General features: G+C 39.6%; 1 protein-coding gene across 1 annotated transcript in view; it reads right to left on the bottom strand.

Annotated features, from left to right (window-relative positions):
- The window catches only part of GDPD4 (glycerophosphodiester phosphodiesterase domain containing 4), a 71620-nt gene extending 54856 nt beyond the window's left edge, over positions 1-16764 (bottom strand). The window contains exons 1-6 of the mRNA XM_011938938.1: positions 16576-16764; positions 14434-14537; positions 8681-8783; positions 6124-6183; positions 991-1089; positions 826-919 (exon numbers count right to left, since the gene is read on the bottom strand). Of these exons, the coding sequence (XP_011794328.1) occupies positions 826-919; positions 991-1089; positions 6124-6183; positions 8681-8783; positions 14434-14537; positions 16576-16764 (649 nt within the window). The remainder of the gene's footprint in view (positions 1-825; positions 920-990; positions 1090-6123; positions 6184-8680; positions 8784-14433; positions 14538-16575) is intronic.
- Between the last annotated feature and the right edge of the window lie 1407 nt (positions 16765-18171).

Raw genomic sequence — 18171 nt, 5'->3', positions numbered from 1 at the left:
CGGTAAGACGACTTACAGACTTCTGCTGTAAGTCCTCAGGTATGACATGGTCTCACAGGGGACTGCTTTGAGTTACTTGAATGTAACCAGAAATCTCTGCACCTAGTATTAGTTGAAACTACTAATATTTGCCAGGCGCAGTAGCTCACGCCTGTAATCCCAGCACTTTGGGAGGCCGAGGTGGGCGGATCATGAGGTCAAGAGATTGAGACCATCCTGGCCAACATGGTGAAACCCCATCTCTACTAAAAATACAACCAGGAGTGGTGGTGCACACCTGTAATCCCAACTACTTGGGAGGCTGAGGCAGGAGAATCTCTTGAACCCAGGAGGTGGAGGTTGTAGTGAGCTGAGATTGTGCCACTGCACTCCAGCATGGCGACAAAGCAAGACTCTGTCTCAAAAAAAAAAAAAAAAGAAAAAGAAAGAAAGGAAAAAAAAAGGAAAACTACTAATATTTGAAAATAAATGGAAAGAACTGTGACTTGTACCAGCACTTTGCTCAAGTAAAATTAAAACAGCCTCTACTGCGTCACCTGCCATCCATCTTCAGACAGTCAATGTATAACAATGTAAAGATCTTATTTTTCAAAAAAAAGAATCCCTCTAAAAGGTCTGTTTGGCCACAGAAATACTATGACAGACCATTGGCCACTGTGACAGGGTAGTGAGTGAGAGCACAGGAGCGTGCCTGAGTAGCAAGCTAAATGAATTTCAACAAGGCATAGGGGCGGCTAGTTCCCAAGCTTCTGTTTTCCTGAGTGGAGTATGCAAGCTAAAGCCAGAGCTGAAGAAATAGGCAGGGTTCTGCCCTATGTGACATACCCTTTCTTTCCAAACGTGCCACGTAGATGGCCACAGGCCAGAAAAGGATAACCATCACAGTTATGCTGACCAGGTGCATGTAGGGAGCAAAGATCTGTGAGAAAGCCAAAAGTCAGGCTGGATACATCTAGACAGCTAGTGCTGGAGCTATAGGATGATTCTTACCTGCAGTGACAGCCCAGCTACCAGCCATCTTTCTTTCCAGAATTTGCATATAATGAACATTAAAACGACACACGCAAGAATCACTAGCAGAATCAGGATCTAGGGAAACAGGAAAAAAATCTCCTGACTTGAAGCACTAGGCTTGGATCAGAACTGTCCTTAGGAATTGTATGTGTGTCTTCACAATGTCAGGGACCTTATCTGCTTCCTCATTCTTTTAATCTCACCATCCTGCAAATCCCCAGTATTAGATGGAACCAATCATTCACCTTCTTTGCTTCTAATCTTTGCTGTATAGCATGACTGGAAAAAATTACACAGCTAATTTACTATTGCTAATTTACTATCTCCAGCCTCAGCTGGGTCCTAACATTGCTTGGTATCTCATTCAAATTCAACGGTTGCCATTAAAGTCTTCGCTATTTCATTAGACTTCAATTGTATACTCAATACAATTATAAGTAAATAATACTCTGTAATTGCCTTTTCGATGTCTGTTTTCCCCAACAGACTATAAGCTTCATGAAGTCAAGGATAATATTGGTATTGTTTATGATTACATCCTCAGTGTCCTGCAGAATGTCTGGCACATAGTAAGCGTCCAATAAGTATTTGTTAAACAGATGAAAAAATCTGCCTGCCAGAACACTGTATACTTCATAGAGAAAAAACGCTGAGACCAAGAAGACCTAACTTTCCTACCTTCCTCCCTTTCAAGTGTATAGTTTTCCTACATCTGTGCTGCCCTCTAGACAGTATTTAGCTCTCTCCTTTCCATAATCTCTACATCTAAAATAATTAAATCCATAATTAAGTCTCTCACAAAACAACCCTTTGCTGACTTCAATGATAAATTCTACCAAACATTTAAGGAAGAAATATTTCCAATCTTTAACAAACTCTTTCAGATAATAGAAAAAGAGAGAATATTTTATAACATCTTATGAGTGCAACAAAACATTATACCTAAATTTAACAAGGACATTATTAGAAGAACAGAAAACACATACATAGACGAAAAATTTTAAACAACCTATTAGGAAAAACTAAATGCATCACAACACAAAAGATGAATTGCCAGACTCATTAGAATCGCAGATCTTACCCAACACCAAACTTCACTATGGATTTAAAGGATACAGGCAATCACAGGGAACAGATAAAAGATTTTCCAGTGGTTGGCTGGGAGCGGTGGCTCACATCTATGATCCCAGCCCTTTGGGAGGCTGAGGTGGGTGGATCACCTGAGGCCAGGAGCTCGAGATAAGCCTGGCCAATACGGTAAAACCTCATCTCTACTAAAAATACAAAAATTAGCCAGGCGTGATTGTGCACAACTGTAGTTCCAGCTACTCAGGAGGCTGAGGTGGGAGAATCATTTGAACCTGGGAGGCGGAGGTTGCGGTGAGCTGAGATCGCGCCACTCTGCACTCCAGCCTGGACAACAGAGTGAGACTCTGCCAAAAAAAAAGAAAAAAGAAAAAAACCGGGCACGGTGGCTCACTCCTGTAATCCCAGCACTTTGGGAGACCAAGACAGGCAGATCACGAGGTCAGGAGATTGAGATCATCCTGGCTAACACGGTGAAACCCCGTCTCTGCCAAAAAAATACAAAAAAATTAGCCGGGCGTGGTGGCGGGCGCCTGTAGTCCCAGCTACTCAGGAGCCTGAGGCAGGAGAATGGCTGAATCCAGGAGGCGGAGCTTGCAGTGAGCTGACATAGTGCCACTGCAGTCTGGCCTGGGCGAAACAGCTAGACTTTCATCTCGAAAAAAAAAAAAAAAATTCGAGCAGATATGATTATGTCAAATGCAGCTACTCATACAGGGTCTTTCCTCTCCTGTATTAGTATACATTCTGTTTTTGGACTTAAAATGTAAGGTGTGTTTTGAGCAAAATATGAAGAAACGTTCCTTTACAGGAGTCATTTTGGTTATGGAGCATCATTATTTTATACTCCATTAATTATATAACTCTAGCCAGCCATGTCTTCTACCACACGAACCTATATATTCCAGGTTTGTTTACACTAAAACCAACCTAGATATATCTAGGTATATCTTGGTAGAAATTTTTGCAGATAAGGAGTTGACAAATACCTTTAGTGTGTCTACCAGGAGGTCAGGTTATTAGCATGTTTATAAGGAGTTTGGGTTGATGCCATTCGCTTCTCTCTGGGCAGCTGTAGGTAGAAGGGGAAGGGGAGGGGGGGGGTCTAGAACCCCCTGGTGCTAACGCTTTTCTTCCTAAATTGATTCTGAGTACAATAAAACTGAAACTCCAAGTGCCACAAAATCTCCCTTACCAATAAAATCAGTCTCTCCTCACAAGTCTGATAAGCCTGGTCATTCCTGGTTTGAAGACCTGCAGACTCAACCAAGGTAGTTAAGTTCCAAGGGAATGCCAATTCTTAATAATCCCCCTGCACTTTTCATTGCCTTCAGAATCTGTGAACTAGATCCCAGAATGCCTCAGAAGATGAAGGCTTAGAAAAGAAGATTTTCCTAACTAATATTGGCAAAAATCCTGTAGAATATGTGTGGGAATGAATTCTAAGGGAAAGAGAACAAGGACAAGAGAACAGAATTTTAGATCAGACTAAATTTATTGATATGGGTGCACTTACCAGAGATTCTGGATTTCATATCCTAGAATCCAGGTATTAAGCAGTTCAAAGAGGTTCTAATTGTTTGGTTATCTGAAGCCCAGGCTCATTGGTAGCCTATGCTCAATGAAATTGGGATGCCAGTAATTTCTTGGTATAATATAGAAGAAATAATAAAAGATTTATTAAGAAAAAGTGCTAGAACGGTATCACCTATGAGCTAACCTACACCTTATATCGAGCTCTTTGGGAGGTCCCAGAAGACACTGGTGAGGAAAGCATCAGCATCCTTGAAAAGCACTGTGGTGGCCATCCTTATGCCTGAAAAAAGGTGAGAGATGCTGCCAGACAGTCTTCCTGATTTCAAAGGGGATGATGCGCTTCTGCCGTAGCAGAGGCCAAGAGTACTTAACTGGCACAGGCAACATAAGCACAGTTTTTATAACAGACACAAACCTGGAATGGTAATCAGAATGTTTTCACTCCTAGGGATTCTTGGTATTGGTTAATTTATCATGGTGTCTCAAATCCAAAATAAATGTTGATGTCAATAAGTCCTATTTGTTCAGTTTTCAAATCTATATTCTTTCCCTAGAAAATCTCATGACTTCAAGCTCCATCTATTCTAATAACTCTAAATTTATATTTCCAGTTCATACTTCTCATTTGAGTAAGAGGATATTGATATGGCTTGGACCTGTGTTCCCTCCAAATCTCATGTTGAAATGTGACCACCAATACTGGAGGTGGGCATAGAGGGAGGTGTTTGGATCATGGGGACAGCTCCCTCATGAATGGCTTGGTGCTATCCTTGCAGTAATGAGTGGGTTCTCATTCTGTGAGTTCACATGAGATCTGGTTGTTTAAAAGGACCTGGCACCTCCTCCTCCTCTCTCTTGCTCCCTCTCTTGCTATGTGATATGCTGGCTCCCTGCTTGCCTTCCACCATGATTGTATGCTTCCTGAGGCCTTCACCAGGACCAGATGCCAGTGCTATGCTTCCTTTACAGCCTACAGAACCATGAGCCAAAATACACCTCTTTTCTTTATAAATTACCCAATCTCAGGTATTCCTTTACTAGCAATGCAAATGGACTAATTCAAGACTTAAAGGGACCACTCAAGAGTCTGAAATGTTTCTGGATTTGGGAAAACAAAAGGAATTGTATCAACACTATGCCTGATGTTCCCACTCATATTTGGGAGCTAAAAAACTTGATCTCATGGAAGTAGAGAATAGAATGATAGTTACCAAGGGCTGGGAAGAGTGGGTCAGAGTGGGAGAAATGAAGAGGGGTTGGTTAATGAGAACATACCATTAGATAGAAAGAGTAAGTTCTAATGTTTGATAGTACAGTAAGGTGACTACCGTTAGCAATAATTTATAATATAAATAGCTTCAAAATAGTTCAAAAAATAGTTTCAAAACAGCTAGAAGAGTTGAAATGTTCCTAACATGAAGAAATGATAAATGCTTGAGATGATGGATATCCTAAGTACCCTGATTTGAGCATTATACATTGTAGACATATATCAAAATTATCACATGGATCACACAAATATGTCCAATTACTGGGATCAATTTTTTTAAAACATGCCCAAAAAAGTCTATAAAAAAGCAAGAGGCTGTCACTGGAGCTGTTCAAGCCCATGGGAGAACAAAACAAGGACGCTGTATCGGAAATATGCTACATGCCTGTAGGTGGTGGGGCCAAGCTGACTGTCCTCTGGGGACCAGATATAGATCCTGTGAAAGAAATCATGCTGGTGTTATTTTAAAGATATCCAAACTCAAGAGAGGGTCAAAAGGACTTCAAAAAAGAAATTTCAGGGCGCTGCAGGAAGACAGGCATTGACTCCACCAAGAGAGTTACAGTCAAGGTTCTCAGTAGGGTTTCTGAAAACACACACAGAAAATGTTTAGAGGAAAAGAAGCAACTGTACATTTACCTAGAAATCAACCCCGATTCCCTTCTCCCCTCTCCTTGTGAGACTGTGCTCTTTTCTCCATCTCTTCCCCTGGACCCCACTCAGGCGGAAAAGAGGTAAAAGGACCACCATGCCCTCTCTGCCGCTATGGACTTCAGGCTTGGATCAGGCCCAAACAGGGGAGGGGAAACATTTTAAGGTTAATAAAGTTGGAGCTTAGGTTATTACAATGAACTGAAAATTTTAATCACTGAAATGAGAGTATTCCTGTGACTAAAAAGTACTGGGAAATTAATGGAATGAGTGCCTAAGATTTTACTGGAATGGGAAGAACAGGGTCACAGATTGAGTTTAATAGGAAACAGTGAGAATAAGAGTTTGGGTTCAGCTCGGGTTCAGTTCCTTCCATAAATCAGTTGCAACGTTAGATATTTAATTATTTCAGTTAAAATGGTGTAAGTAAATCTCTTCTCTCCAAGGAGAACAGTAACAGAGAGGGTAACCCATATGCAAAACTGAGTACACCAAGAAGCATGTTTAGGCCTGGCCTAAGGTTCAGTCCTGGTCTAAGGTTTCCTATGTGGACTCAGATGTCCTACCGTATGACACAAGTGCAGGTATAGTTCAATCCCTTCCCAAAGCAACAAAAATCCAAGTAACTGCAAAAGCAAAGAAAAAGAGAGTTATTTTGAAATCACCAAGTTGCCACCCAAAGCACTGTTCCTATAGCTCCAAATTCTGTTCACAGTCCGGTAGTACACTCACTTCTTGCTATACCTGTACTTTATTTAGCCTCTGGGAGTTTTCCATGCTGTTTGCCTGAAAAAGCTTCCTCTCCCGATGCCACTGACTCTTCAAAGCCAGTTCAAATCTCGCCTCCTGTTTATAACTTCCATCTGCAACCTCAGGAAGAATTCCGTGTTATCTCCTCTAAGATTTCATAACAATTACCACACTGATACTCTTCCTGAGCTCCTGCCCATTTCTTTTCCCTGTGAGGAACCTTCTTCCTGGTATTACTCAGACTCACTTGTAAGAGAAGAAAGGTCAGGAGGCAGCCCTTCCAAGGACTCTTGCTGTCCAAGGACAACAGGGCTGTTGTTACAACTGTCAAACCACTGTTGTTAACACTGGTATAGATTCAATAAATCTTGGATTTTAATCTAAATCTAGCCAGTCACCAAGTCAGTGTAAAGATAGAAATTGAAAACTGGAGTCCTCAGATGCCTGGGATATTAATGATAATTTGATGTGTAAGGCACTTACCTCTTTATCAAAATAATTTCATGTATATTTCATTTGTTCTTTACTTAGCCCTATATTATACCATTAAATATTATTATCATTCTCATTTGAAAAAAAAATGAAACTGAGGTCACAAGAGTTACATGCCTTGACCAAGGTTACATAGTAACCTAAAGATAGAACTAGAAATAGAATCCAGGTACCCCTTCTTTTTCACTATTGTTGTCATTGTATGTATCCAAAAAGAGGTAGGGTAGAGTAGAAAGTTTGTTAAAATATATTGCTTTATTGGACACTAGAATTCATTCCCCTCTTAGAACCTAACTATACCATTTCATGTTTATTGTGCATAAAAGCGGCACAATTCAGTGGTCAGAGTTTGGCCCAGAGCACATCCTTCATCTACATTTTCCTCCTGTAAAAAAAAAAAAAAAAGTTTCTAATTGGTCTCTCTGCCTATAGCCACCCTCCAAACCAAAACATCAAGAATAATTTTCCTAAAATAGAAAACTGATTTATATCAAATGTCTTAGCCTTTCTTTCCAGGCCTTCCAAAATCTCACAAACCTATCTTTTCAGCCATGTTTCCCCAATTTTTTTTTTTTTTTTTTTTGTGACGGAGTCTTGCTGTGTAGCCCAGGATGGATGGCTCTATCTTGGCTGACTGCAAGCTCCACCTCCCAGGTTCACGCCATTTTCCCACCTCAGCCTCCTGAGTAGCTGGGACTACAAGCGCCCGCCACCACGCTCGGCTAATTTTTTTAAATATATTTTTAGTAGAGACGGGGTTTCACCGGGTTTAGTCAGGTTGGTCTCAATCTCCTGACCTTGTGATCCAACCGCCTTGGCCTCCCATAGTGCTGGGAGGAGCCACCGCACCCGGCCCCCCATTATTCTTCATTATGCCCTACATACTAACAGAACTGACCTTTCCTTCTCAGCAAGATATATATTTCTGTCTTGCTTAGTCATGAACTCCCTTAGCCCACAATGTTCTTCCTCATTACCATATCTATATGTCCAAATCTAACATTCCTTTAAGATCCCACTCCAGTGACAAGGAATAGTTGTAACTTATATCTCACACCTACCTCCATGAAGTGCACTGCATGAAAACAGAAATTGCTTAGTTTTTATTGATCTCCGTATACTCAGCACTTCTCACAATGTTCTGCTCATATAATAATAAGTTTTTTTGAAAGAAAAAGTTCATGCAAATAGCAACAGATTTGGGGGCTAGGTTCTTCTGTATCAGACAAGAATTCAATAGAGAAAGGAATGGTGAAATCAGAGAAAGTTATCTGCCCTATGTATAAATGGGCACTGCAAAACTCTGTCTAAAGTTATCCTCCCATTTCCACAGACTTTTCTCTTACCTGGCATAAATTTCTCACACTAAGAGACACTATTACGTTAGGTAACAGAAACAAGGCCACACTATTGCCAAAAGGCTTTTGCTAAAATGTACTTTGCATCTGGGCTAGGTGACTAGCATTTGTCCATCAGAACAAGTTTAACAAACTAGCAAATTTTTATAAGGCCCAGAAAGACTGATTTTCAGAAGATGGGACATGAGATGAGTAAAGATACTGCTGATGTGAAGCTATGGGTATCTAAAATGACAATATTGAGGGAACCATAGGATAGGGTATAAAACAAGGAAATAGAAAAAGGATGTTCTGTTATACTTTCAAAGGGCCAAACTGGCAAGACACATCCTCTAACAGAATAGGCTTTCCTTCCACATCCTATTCCTTGTGCCTAAAATTCAACTAGCTAATGTAAACCCCAACTCTACTAAGACAAGAATGAACTTGGGTTCTGAGAGCCCCCAGTACCAACTGGATACTATACCACAGGCAGGAACACCTCATCAGGCTACTCAGGAAGGGAGTGGAAGAAATGAGAAGCATTACTCATCAACAGCAATGAAGAGTAGGCAGTCAGGATCCCAGCTAAACTCAGAATAAAAATAGACCAGAAAAACCAGTATCCCGTTCCTAGAAAGGTGACCCTGAAAAAAATGTGTTTCAGTTCTTAAAATACTGCAGAAATCAGTAGCATCTGTGTCAAGGATAGGGACAAAACCAGACTAGATAAGGCATAAGAAAATGTAGGGAGATAAAAAGAGAAGCAGTGTGTGAACAGCAGTTTTTGCAGATACTTATATGAGGAGTTTTAAAGTTGTGTTCTGTAGGCAATTGGGGATGTTCATGGGGTTTGTAAACACAGTAGGATTTTAAGTTATTTAGAATACATATTTAAAAATTATGTCCTCTTTTAAAAAAAATAATATAATACAGAAATTTGGGAATACTGGAAGAGAAAAAACATATCCCATAAATTTACTGCCTGAACAAAACTAATACTTTACACTTTGGCAGGCTCCTTGTCCACATGCATATACATTTTTGGACATCATTGCAATCACAGCCACTATATTTTTTAAAAAGCCCCAATTTTTCTGTTCCTAATGTAGCATATGAGAGAAAATTGCTAATGATTTGTTAGGAGAAACAATGTTATACTTGGTCTAGGTATTACACATCAAATAAATTTGAATCTTCATGTCAAGAAAATAGAAATTTCCTCCTCTCTGTACAAAACCTGGAGAAATTATATTTTTTAAGATGTAAACTACAGGCTAGTGAACAAAAAACTACATTAATAAGAATTATAAAGGAAATTCTCCTGGACAAGGGCTGTGAGATAAACTAGGAAGAAACAAACAGGCAAACAGCCTTACTAACAAAGGTATCCCAGATCAAGACACTGGGAAGAGTGCTCTGTAGAAGATGAGCTCACAATCAGGAATCAGAAAACATGTAAGGGATGTCAACAAATGAACCCTATGAAGCCAACAAATAGAAAAACTTGGACCCAAGAAAACATAATTAATAGAACAATCAGAAAAGAGCCACAAAATAAATATATTTAAGATCTTCCATAATGTAAAGGAATGATTCACATCCATGAAACAAGAATAGGGTGTTTTAACCCAAGCACAATTTTTTGATGTTATCAAAACAATCAAACAGAGATCTTGGAAAAAAATTTTTTGAAATTAAAAAAACATGAAATCTGTTATTTCATGAAATCTGTTATTTCATGAAAAAAACATGAAAATCTGCTATTAAGTGCTATCTTAATAGCACTCTAGATGTAGTCAAAGAATTAATGAGTTTAACCAAATCGAGATACTGACTTTGCTTTCCAAGTAACAAAGAAAACAATGTTTGTCATTTCATGGTACTCTTCTTTCTTCTAATCATTTTACTGGTCACATTGATATTGTATTTTAATCTCTTTCAACCTAAAAGGTTTTCTTTTGGATGCCCGATCACATGTAAATATTACTATTAGTTTGGTTTACTTCAAAGCCCGCTTACCAAACTCAGGTGAAGTTCCCACCCCCCAGCTATGGATTATAGGCAAAAGAAGAACCGTGATTTGGCTTTTCCTCTCTCTCCCTCTACTTCTTCCCATCCCAGTAAGTAACTGTACTTACTGTTGGTGGTGGTAGTGGTGTGAAAAAAGGGAGTGAAAAGAGTGAGAAGGAGTTTGCTTATGTGACTGCCTGAACATCAGTGGGAATTGAAAAAGGAATTCTCTTTTCTTGCCCATCACTTCTTTAAGCTGGGAATATACAATGCTGATGACTATGCAGTAGGCCTACTCTACATGAATGTGTCCAAGTTAGGCTTCTTCTGACTTAGCATTTTTAAGCAGTTTTCTCTCTGCTCTGGACTATTGTGTTACATCCCGCTAGCAGCATAATCACACCTCCATTTTGGATGTAGGCCTACTCACTCAACCAAGACAGCTTTATTGTGGCAGCCTAGTCAATGCAACCTACTCATGTAAAATCCATATTTTCTGTTATCATTATAACAGAATGTTTAAAGAAACTTTCAAGGACCCCTTCCCTGCTTTCTCACAGCTGTAAGATGCAGCTTTCTTGCACTTTTCCCCAATACACATTGCAATGTTTTATATCGGCATCACCAACTGTCAGCTGACAGTAACTCTAGATGAGAAAAAAAGACACATTGATGGTGGAGGCCCTAGGAACCCTCGCATAGTGAGAAATGGAGAAACAACACACACAGAGGGGAAAAGAGAGAAGTTACAGTTACCCTACCAAAAAATTCTGCTCTTTCTAGCTAAGGGGAACAACTAGAAAAGCTAGACAAAATGTTCCGAAAAATCTAAATGAAAGCATCAGACATCTACCAGACACTGAAGAACTATGGAGCCAAGATCCAAACAAGGAAGGAAATCCAGAGATAGTGTAGCATTTGGGGTAATTTTTCTCTAGAACTGGCTGAGGTACAGGAAGCTCTTATAAACTTCACAGGGCTACAGGGGAGAAGGTAACCTTGTAAACACAATACACTTTGATTTGGAACCTTCCAGGGTTACATCCTAGGAGAAAGCACAAACTTTTCCAGTTTGTGATTTGTGGGGGAATGAATCCTAGCTTGGAAGCATCTAAATGTGTGAACCGACATTATTAGTCTGCTCTCCCTAGGTACTGGCTTGATGGCATACACAGCTCAGGCCTCTCCTCTTCCTAACAGTCACCTTCTATGGGACACCTAGGGGTTATTTTTTATACAGAGAAAAAAAGATTCTAGATGAAAGATCACAGGTGCATGATAAAATGAAGAGTAATAAAAAAGTAAATATATAGGTAAATGTAAAAGAATATTAACTATACAAAACAACAATAATATCATCTGTGGTTGGAAAAGTATGTAGGGTTAAAATATATGATGAGAATAGCTTATAACTCAGAAGGAGGTAAATGAAGTTAAGGTGTTTCAAGATCCTCGTATTATCCAGGAAAAGGTTAAAATACTGATATAAGACTTTGGTGAGTCAAGATTACATGTTGCAATTTCCAGGGCAGGTACAAAAAAGACAGCAAGAGTCAGTAGGAGAGAAAATATGGGTATTCCTTCCAAGTTAATAGAGGGAAAAATAAAGTAATAAAAAATACTTAATATAAAGTAAGGTAAGAGGAAAAAAGAACACAGGGCTGGGTGCTGTAGTTCACACCTGCAATCCCAGCAATTTGGGAGATCGAGGTGGGCAGATCATTTGAGTTCAGGAGTTTGAGACCAGCCTGGGCAACATGGCAAAACCCTGTCTCCATTAAAAAAAACAAAATTAGCTAGGTGTGGTGGTTTGCACCTGTAGTCCTAGCTACTTGGGAGGCTGAAGTGGGAGGATCAGTCAAGCTTGGGAGGCAGAGGCTGCAATAAGCCAAGATCACACCACTGCACTCCAGCCTGGGCAACAGAGTGAGACCCTGCCTCAGAAACAAAACAAAACCCACAAAACTGATAGGACAACAGCATTAGGAAGAATATGGATGTAAGCTCAAATAAAATATATTAGTGATATATTAGTACAGAGCTATTTTTTATTTGGAACATAAAGACAAATATTGCCAAACTGGATTTGAGAAACCCAACCACATGCTATTTATAAGGGAAACTTCCAAAACATGAGCTATAGAAAGGATGGAAAAGATAAACCATGCAAAGCTAGTATAGCTATTATTAGTTATTATATGAAATAGTCTTCAAGTTAAAAACATATGAAGAAAATGAAAGACTATGCTGCAACTTTGCACTAGGATTGAAGACTTCATTGGTACTCAGACTTGTGCCTGATTTACAACACTGTATCCTGGCAGACGAAATTCACAAATTGGGGATGGTTGCAAGGAAGATCATGGAAGCTAGCAAGTAACCATCTCAGTCTTGGGAACAATGGTGAGGGTTCCAAGCCATGCTTGTGGTCAATGCAAAAGCCTGTTGTGAGGAATATTTCTATAAAATGCCTGGAAGAGCAATTCCAAAAAGTAGCTAGGGACCAGTGCTTGACTGAGGCACTGTCTAATGAAAGTAATAATGGCCAGAGTGACCAGTGTCATTTTGATGACCAGAGTTTCTTCTTACCACCACCAAGCTATTTTTCCTATCTTGTGGTAAGCCCCAGAACTTTGATACCACTCAAGGGATGGGGAGAGAGGCAGAAAGATTTGGATATTAGACTTTCCATAAACCTTGTCAACTATGGATCTCAGAGCTGGTATTTTAAAATTTATAAATTATACCATAGCATTTATATTTTAAATTGAAATACAATTTCCGTGAAATAATTTGGAACCGGCCCATAAATAAAACTGCAGATGAACCAGTGAGAAGGCTAACTGAAAACCCCCAATGAATAAGTAAGCAAAGGAAAATAAATTTTAAAAGAAAAGAAATTAGTTAAATAAACTTGTTCTGAAACTAAATGATTCAAATTAAAACAAAAAAATTTCATCAAGAAAAAATATGCAATATTAGAATATTTAATGCTACCATATACCTCTGTTTTAAATAGAAATTGCTATAACCTTTTGAGAAAGTACTTTGGCAATAGACATAATAAATTTTTTTTTTTTTTTTTTTGAGTCAGGGTCTGGCTCTGTCACCCAGGCTGGAATGCAGTGGCTCACTGCAACCTCTGCCTCCCAGGCCCAAGGGATCCTCCCACCTCAGCCTTCTAAGTAGCTGGGACTACAGGCACACACCACCATGCCTGGCTAATTGGGGGCATAATGAATTTTAACAATGTTTATTCTTCTTGACTCAATAATGCCATTTATGGGAATCTATTCTAGGAACATTAGTCAGAATACAAAGATTTCTCTGCATTACTAGTTTATAAAAACAAGAAAATTGGACACACATATAAAGCCTAACAATTAAAAATGGCTAAGTGTATTATAGCATCTGTCATGAAATATTTTTAAACCATTTTAAATGATGTTCATTAGGAGTTTAAAAATTTTGTTAAAATGTTTGTTATTTTAAGTGAAAAGAAAAAGCAAAATTATGTATACAACATGAACATAATAGAAAAATCAGCATAGAAAAATATATCGAGTGATCATCTCTCAAGAATGGGACTAGGCAGATACTATATTTCTAACTTTTTGCACTTTACACATAAAATAACAAACCATGTTTTACTTCTATAAAAAAAACAAAACTGTATTCCATTTTTAAAAGCCCCATATCCAAACAGATCCTTCTTCCCCATATACCAAATAACAAGATTTGCAGTAAGGTTAGCAGACATCAAGCCAGAAAAACTAGAAGGGCTGGGGACATTCCAGAGTAGGAGTTTAGCCATGAAAGAGTGCTGGGAAGGGATACGTGTCACTGTGTGCAGAATCCTAGGAAGCCTCCTAAGAACAGTAGGGAGAGGAAGAGGGTATAGGAGCAGCAGAGAAGGTGGGGTTCAGGGATAGAGATCATGAAGACCAACTAGTGTCAGCATCAGTAACTCAAAGAGACTAAAGAAAAGATACCAGGGAATCATTATCTGAGTAGAAGGACTGTGGATATTGGAAGCATGAAAGCTTCCCACTGAGCCAGATTTAGTCTGAGACTGAGCACAGTGGAAGAAAGTATAACAAGTTACGGTGCTAAGCATCCTACCCCTGCCCCAGAGGCAGGCCTCTCACCCACAAGCTGTGGAAAGCCCAGTTTTGTCCGCCTTCCCTACTATATCACCAGATCTTTTCAGCCTGAGGTAGAATCCAGGTAGTTATCAGACCAAAATGCCCTTACACAAATGAAACTACAAAAAGTGAAACTCACCAGTCCAAGTTAAAGTATTCATTGGATGTTTCTATCCACAGGAACAGCAACATCAGAGACAAGACAAATGAAATTACCAGGCACGGGCAAAACAATTGCTCTTTCTGGGAAGAGAAAAAAGAAATCTAACTTAGCTTCATTTATCCTTATTACCTCAGCAGTTTCTGTATACACTTGCCAAACTACCTTTCCTTGTGTTCCCCACCTCAGGTATAAGTTGCACTGCTATGCATTACCCTCCTGAGGCTGGAGTGACCACTCTCTTCTTTTTACCCCTACAAAATCCTGTATATGCCTATTTACAACCTTTCTTACACTGAACTGGAATTATGCATTTATGTTTTATCTGATGCTACACTGTTTCTTCTTTGAGGAAAAGGAACATCTCTGTATTACCAATACATAGTATAGTTTCTTGAACGCAGCTGGCTTTTAACAATCACCTGTTGAATTCATCTGCCTCTCCAGCTACCAGATGTTTTGTTCAGTAATTAATTTACTGATTCATTCATCATTAATGAGTTCATTTAGTCATCAATCTACCCCATTGGAGAAGAAAGGGGGAATCAGAGTTAAAGAATAATTTTTTTTAAGTAGCCATTTTGTTCTAGTAAAATGCTAAGGATTTCACAAGCTACTTTGATTTGATTTATTTCTCATTAGAGCCATATGAGTTAGGCATCAATCTCATTTTTGCAGAAGAAAGCTCACAGAGGTAAAATAATTGATTCAAGATCACACAGCTAAGAAGTAGCAGGGGCAGGACTAGAACCCAGATCTGTGTAAGCTCAAAGCCAAAATGGAGGTTATCATTATGGAGGAGGTACTGCTTTCTCTGAAGGCAAAGAAGTCTCCCTGTGTTAGTTTTGTGCCTTTCAGTACATCCTCCACACAATCAAATAATCATTCCAAACCACAGCTCAGACTACTTCATCAGCTTAAAGTCTTTGGGGATTCTTTCTTCCCAATGGCAGAGGTCAAATTCTTAAAACCACACAACATTGGACCCATCTCCCTCTCTAGCTTCTTTTCCCCTCACTTCTTTCATATCCTCTCCTTCATCTAAAATAAACCTTATATCAATCTCCAAACTCACTATGCCCTTTGACTTCTCCTCCAATACCAATTCTTTCACCATCCCCAATTCTCTACCTATCCAATTCTTAATCACCCTTCACCTTTTAAAAGGTGGCCCTCCCCTTGGTATGTGCCTGTGCACATGCACATACAGTTACAGCACTTCTCTCACTATATTGAGATTGTGTGTGTGTACTTATCTTTCCCCACAGTAGACTGAATTCCTTGAGAGCAGGAAGCATGCCTGAAGCACTTGTATTATCCCCAGTGACTCGCATAGAGGACAAATATCTGGGCAGGAAAGATACAGTGGGGACAGAACATTCCTGCCTACTCCAGGGAAACCTCCCATTTCCTACCCCTTTCCTTGTGTTCCCCACCTCAGGTATAAGAAATTAATTATCCAATAGGTCTGATTCTGGGACCCCAGTTGGGCCATGTTCACAAATAAGGTACATGATTTTGCTCTTCTGTTCTCATTTCAGTGTGCTGATAATTTAATCACTTATACCATGTAGCTCACCAAAGGGTTCCAACATATGGCTTACAAATAGAGGCCCTAAAAGAGGCTAGTCCATATGCCACCACTCAGTCTTACTAGAGCTCTTCCTTAGGGAAAATCACCACTAGCTTGACCAATTATAAATGAGCACCTTGTTTCTCACTTGCTGTTTTTTTCTCCCAAGAAGAGAAATTCACAGAGGAGAGCAAATTACAATTCAGGCATCCCCGTAATCCCTAACCAAAAACATCTAATTGCACCCAAACATCACTTTTTCTTCAAGATTCACTGAATGAATGAATGCAAAAGTGAATTAATGAATAAACATAAAAGAGGTAGTAAGGAAAAGTAAAGAATAAAAGTGAAAAATGAAGTGAAGGAAAGAAATGAAGAAAGCAAGTACATGTTTCAATAAGTTTAATATTGGTGCAATACTTTTATGGAAGAAATGGAGCCCTAGCATCCCCAGTCCTGGAGACCATAAAGAGCCCTTATGGGGCCAGCAGTCAGCCTATGTTCCCCACATCTGAGAAAACACGGTCCAGCTCCTTATCAGTTTGTACCCAAGTGCAGCAACAAAATCCAACTTTAGTTTTTTCCCATTGTCTGAATTTCCAAAGGCAACTATAGAAGCCAGTAAGGAAGGTGACATAGCATTGGTGGTTGAAGATGCATAGAATCCATGGATTAAGTTTTTTTGGTTTTCCTGTCTTATTCCTCTTGTGCTCAATCCTGTTGACCTTCTTAAACATGATTCACCCTTTGGCTGAAAGACAAATAAAATAATCAGGATCTAGTGTAACTCCCCTTAATGTACCTTATCCCATCATCCTACAGAAAATTTTATCAAAGAGAGATGGATTTTTAAAAAACTGTTTATAATCAAAGATAATACAGTGGATTTGGGGCAGAAAAATAGAGCTTCTTCCTACCTTTCTCACTAACTTGTTGAGTGTTTACTGTGATCATTGCATCACTCTAGGTTTAGTTTTCACACCTCTAAAATGGGACAATATTCCCTGTCCTCACCACCTAATAGATGCTGAAAAAATCCAATGAGATAATATATACAAATGTGCTTCTCAAATTGCAATATGCTGTTGAAATAACTTGAGACGTTAAAGGCATGGGTGAGGTACATGAAAACACCATCCTTGACTAATAACTGACTCAGATACACAGTTGGCTGCTTCTTCCCTTTCTCTCCTCTCCCATATGGAATCAGTTAGGGTTAGCTTCAGTTATGAATGATGGAATCTTCAAAACAACAATGGCTGAAATGTGACAAGTTTATTTTTCCTTTGCCAACAAAAAATATTTCAGAGATAGAACAAAATATGTAGTATGTGGCTTCACAACAGCATTAAGAACACAGGCACCCACCACAACCTGCACCTGTGTACATCATCAAGGAGCCTGAGGACAGGCCAACATCACCTGGCACCATTACCAGCACCAATGCCTACCCACATGTGCCACCTGGGGACCTATAGACTGACCCACCCATCCTACTGCTGTCACTGCTAACACCAGTGCATGTCACCTGGAAGACCAAAGATTGGCCCCCTAACACTACTGCCATCACTGACACCACACATGCTGCCCAGGGCTCCAGGGTCCCACCTGCCTGCCCAGCACACTGCTAACACTGCCAGTACCCAAGCAAGCCACCTAGAGACCTAAAAATTGGCCTTCCTAGACCTGCTAACACCAGTGCCTGTGTACACTGGCCAGGGGTCCAAGGACACGAACAATCGGCCTGCCATCACCACCACTGGGGCCTGAGGATTAGCCTGCCTGATGTCCCCATTCCCAGCAAAGCCTCACTGCAGCCTGTGCTAACAACCACAGCCTAAACCACTGACAAAATCATAGACACTACTGACACTGATTACAGTCAAAGAAATCCCAGGGAGACTATACTACTGCATGAACCCAAAATAAAAACTGAAGTGCCCCACCCAACCAACTCTATAGATACATCTACAAGAAAAAAAAAATCTTCCCCTATGAAAGCCAACCCAAAAATTTATAAAAAGCAACTGTTACAGCAGATGTGCAGATATCAACTTAAGGACACAAAAACATGAAAAAGCAAGGAAATATGACAACTTCAAAGTAATATAATAATTCTCCAGCAAGAGATTCCAATGCAAAAG

The sequence above is a fragment of the Colobus angolensis genome, unplaced genomic scaffold (assembly GCF_000951035.1).
Source record: "Colobus angolensis palliatus isolate OR3802 unplaced genomic scaffold, Cang.pa_1.0 Scaffold179, whole genome shotgun sequence".
Taxonomy (NCBI): domain Eukaryota; kingdom Metazoa; phylum Chordata; class Mammalia; order Primates; family Cercopithecidae; genus Colobus; species Colobus angolensis.
The sequence above is the reverse complement of the archived record's forward strand: the minus strand, read 5'-3'. Positions and strand labels throughout refer to the sequence as shown.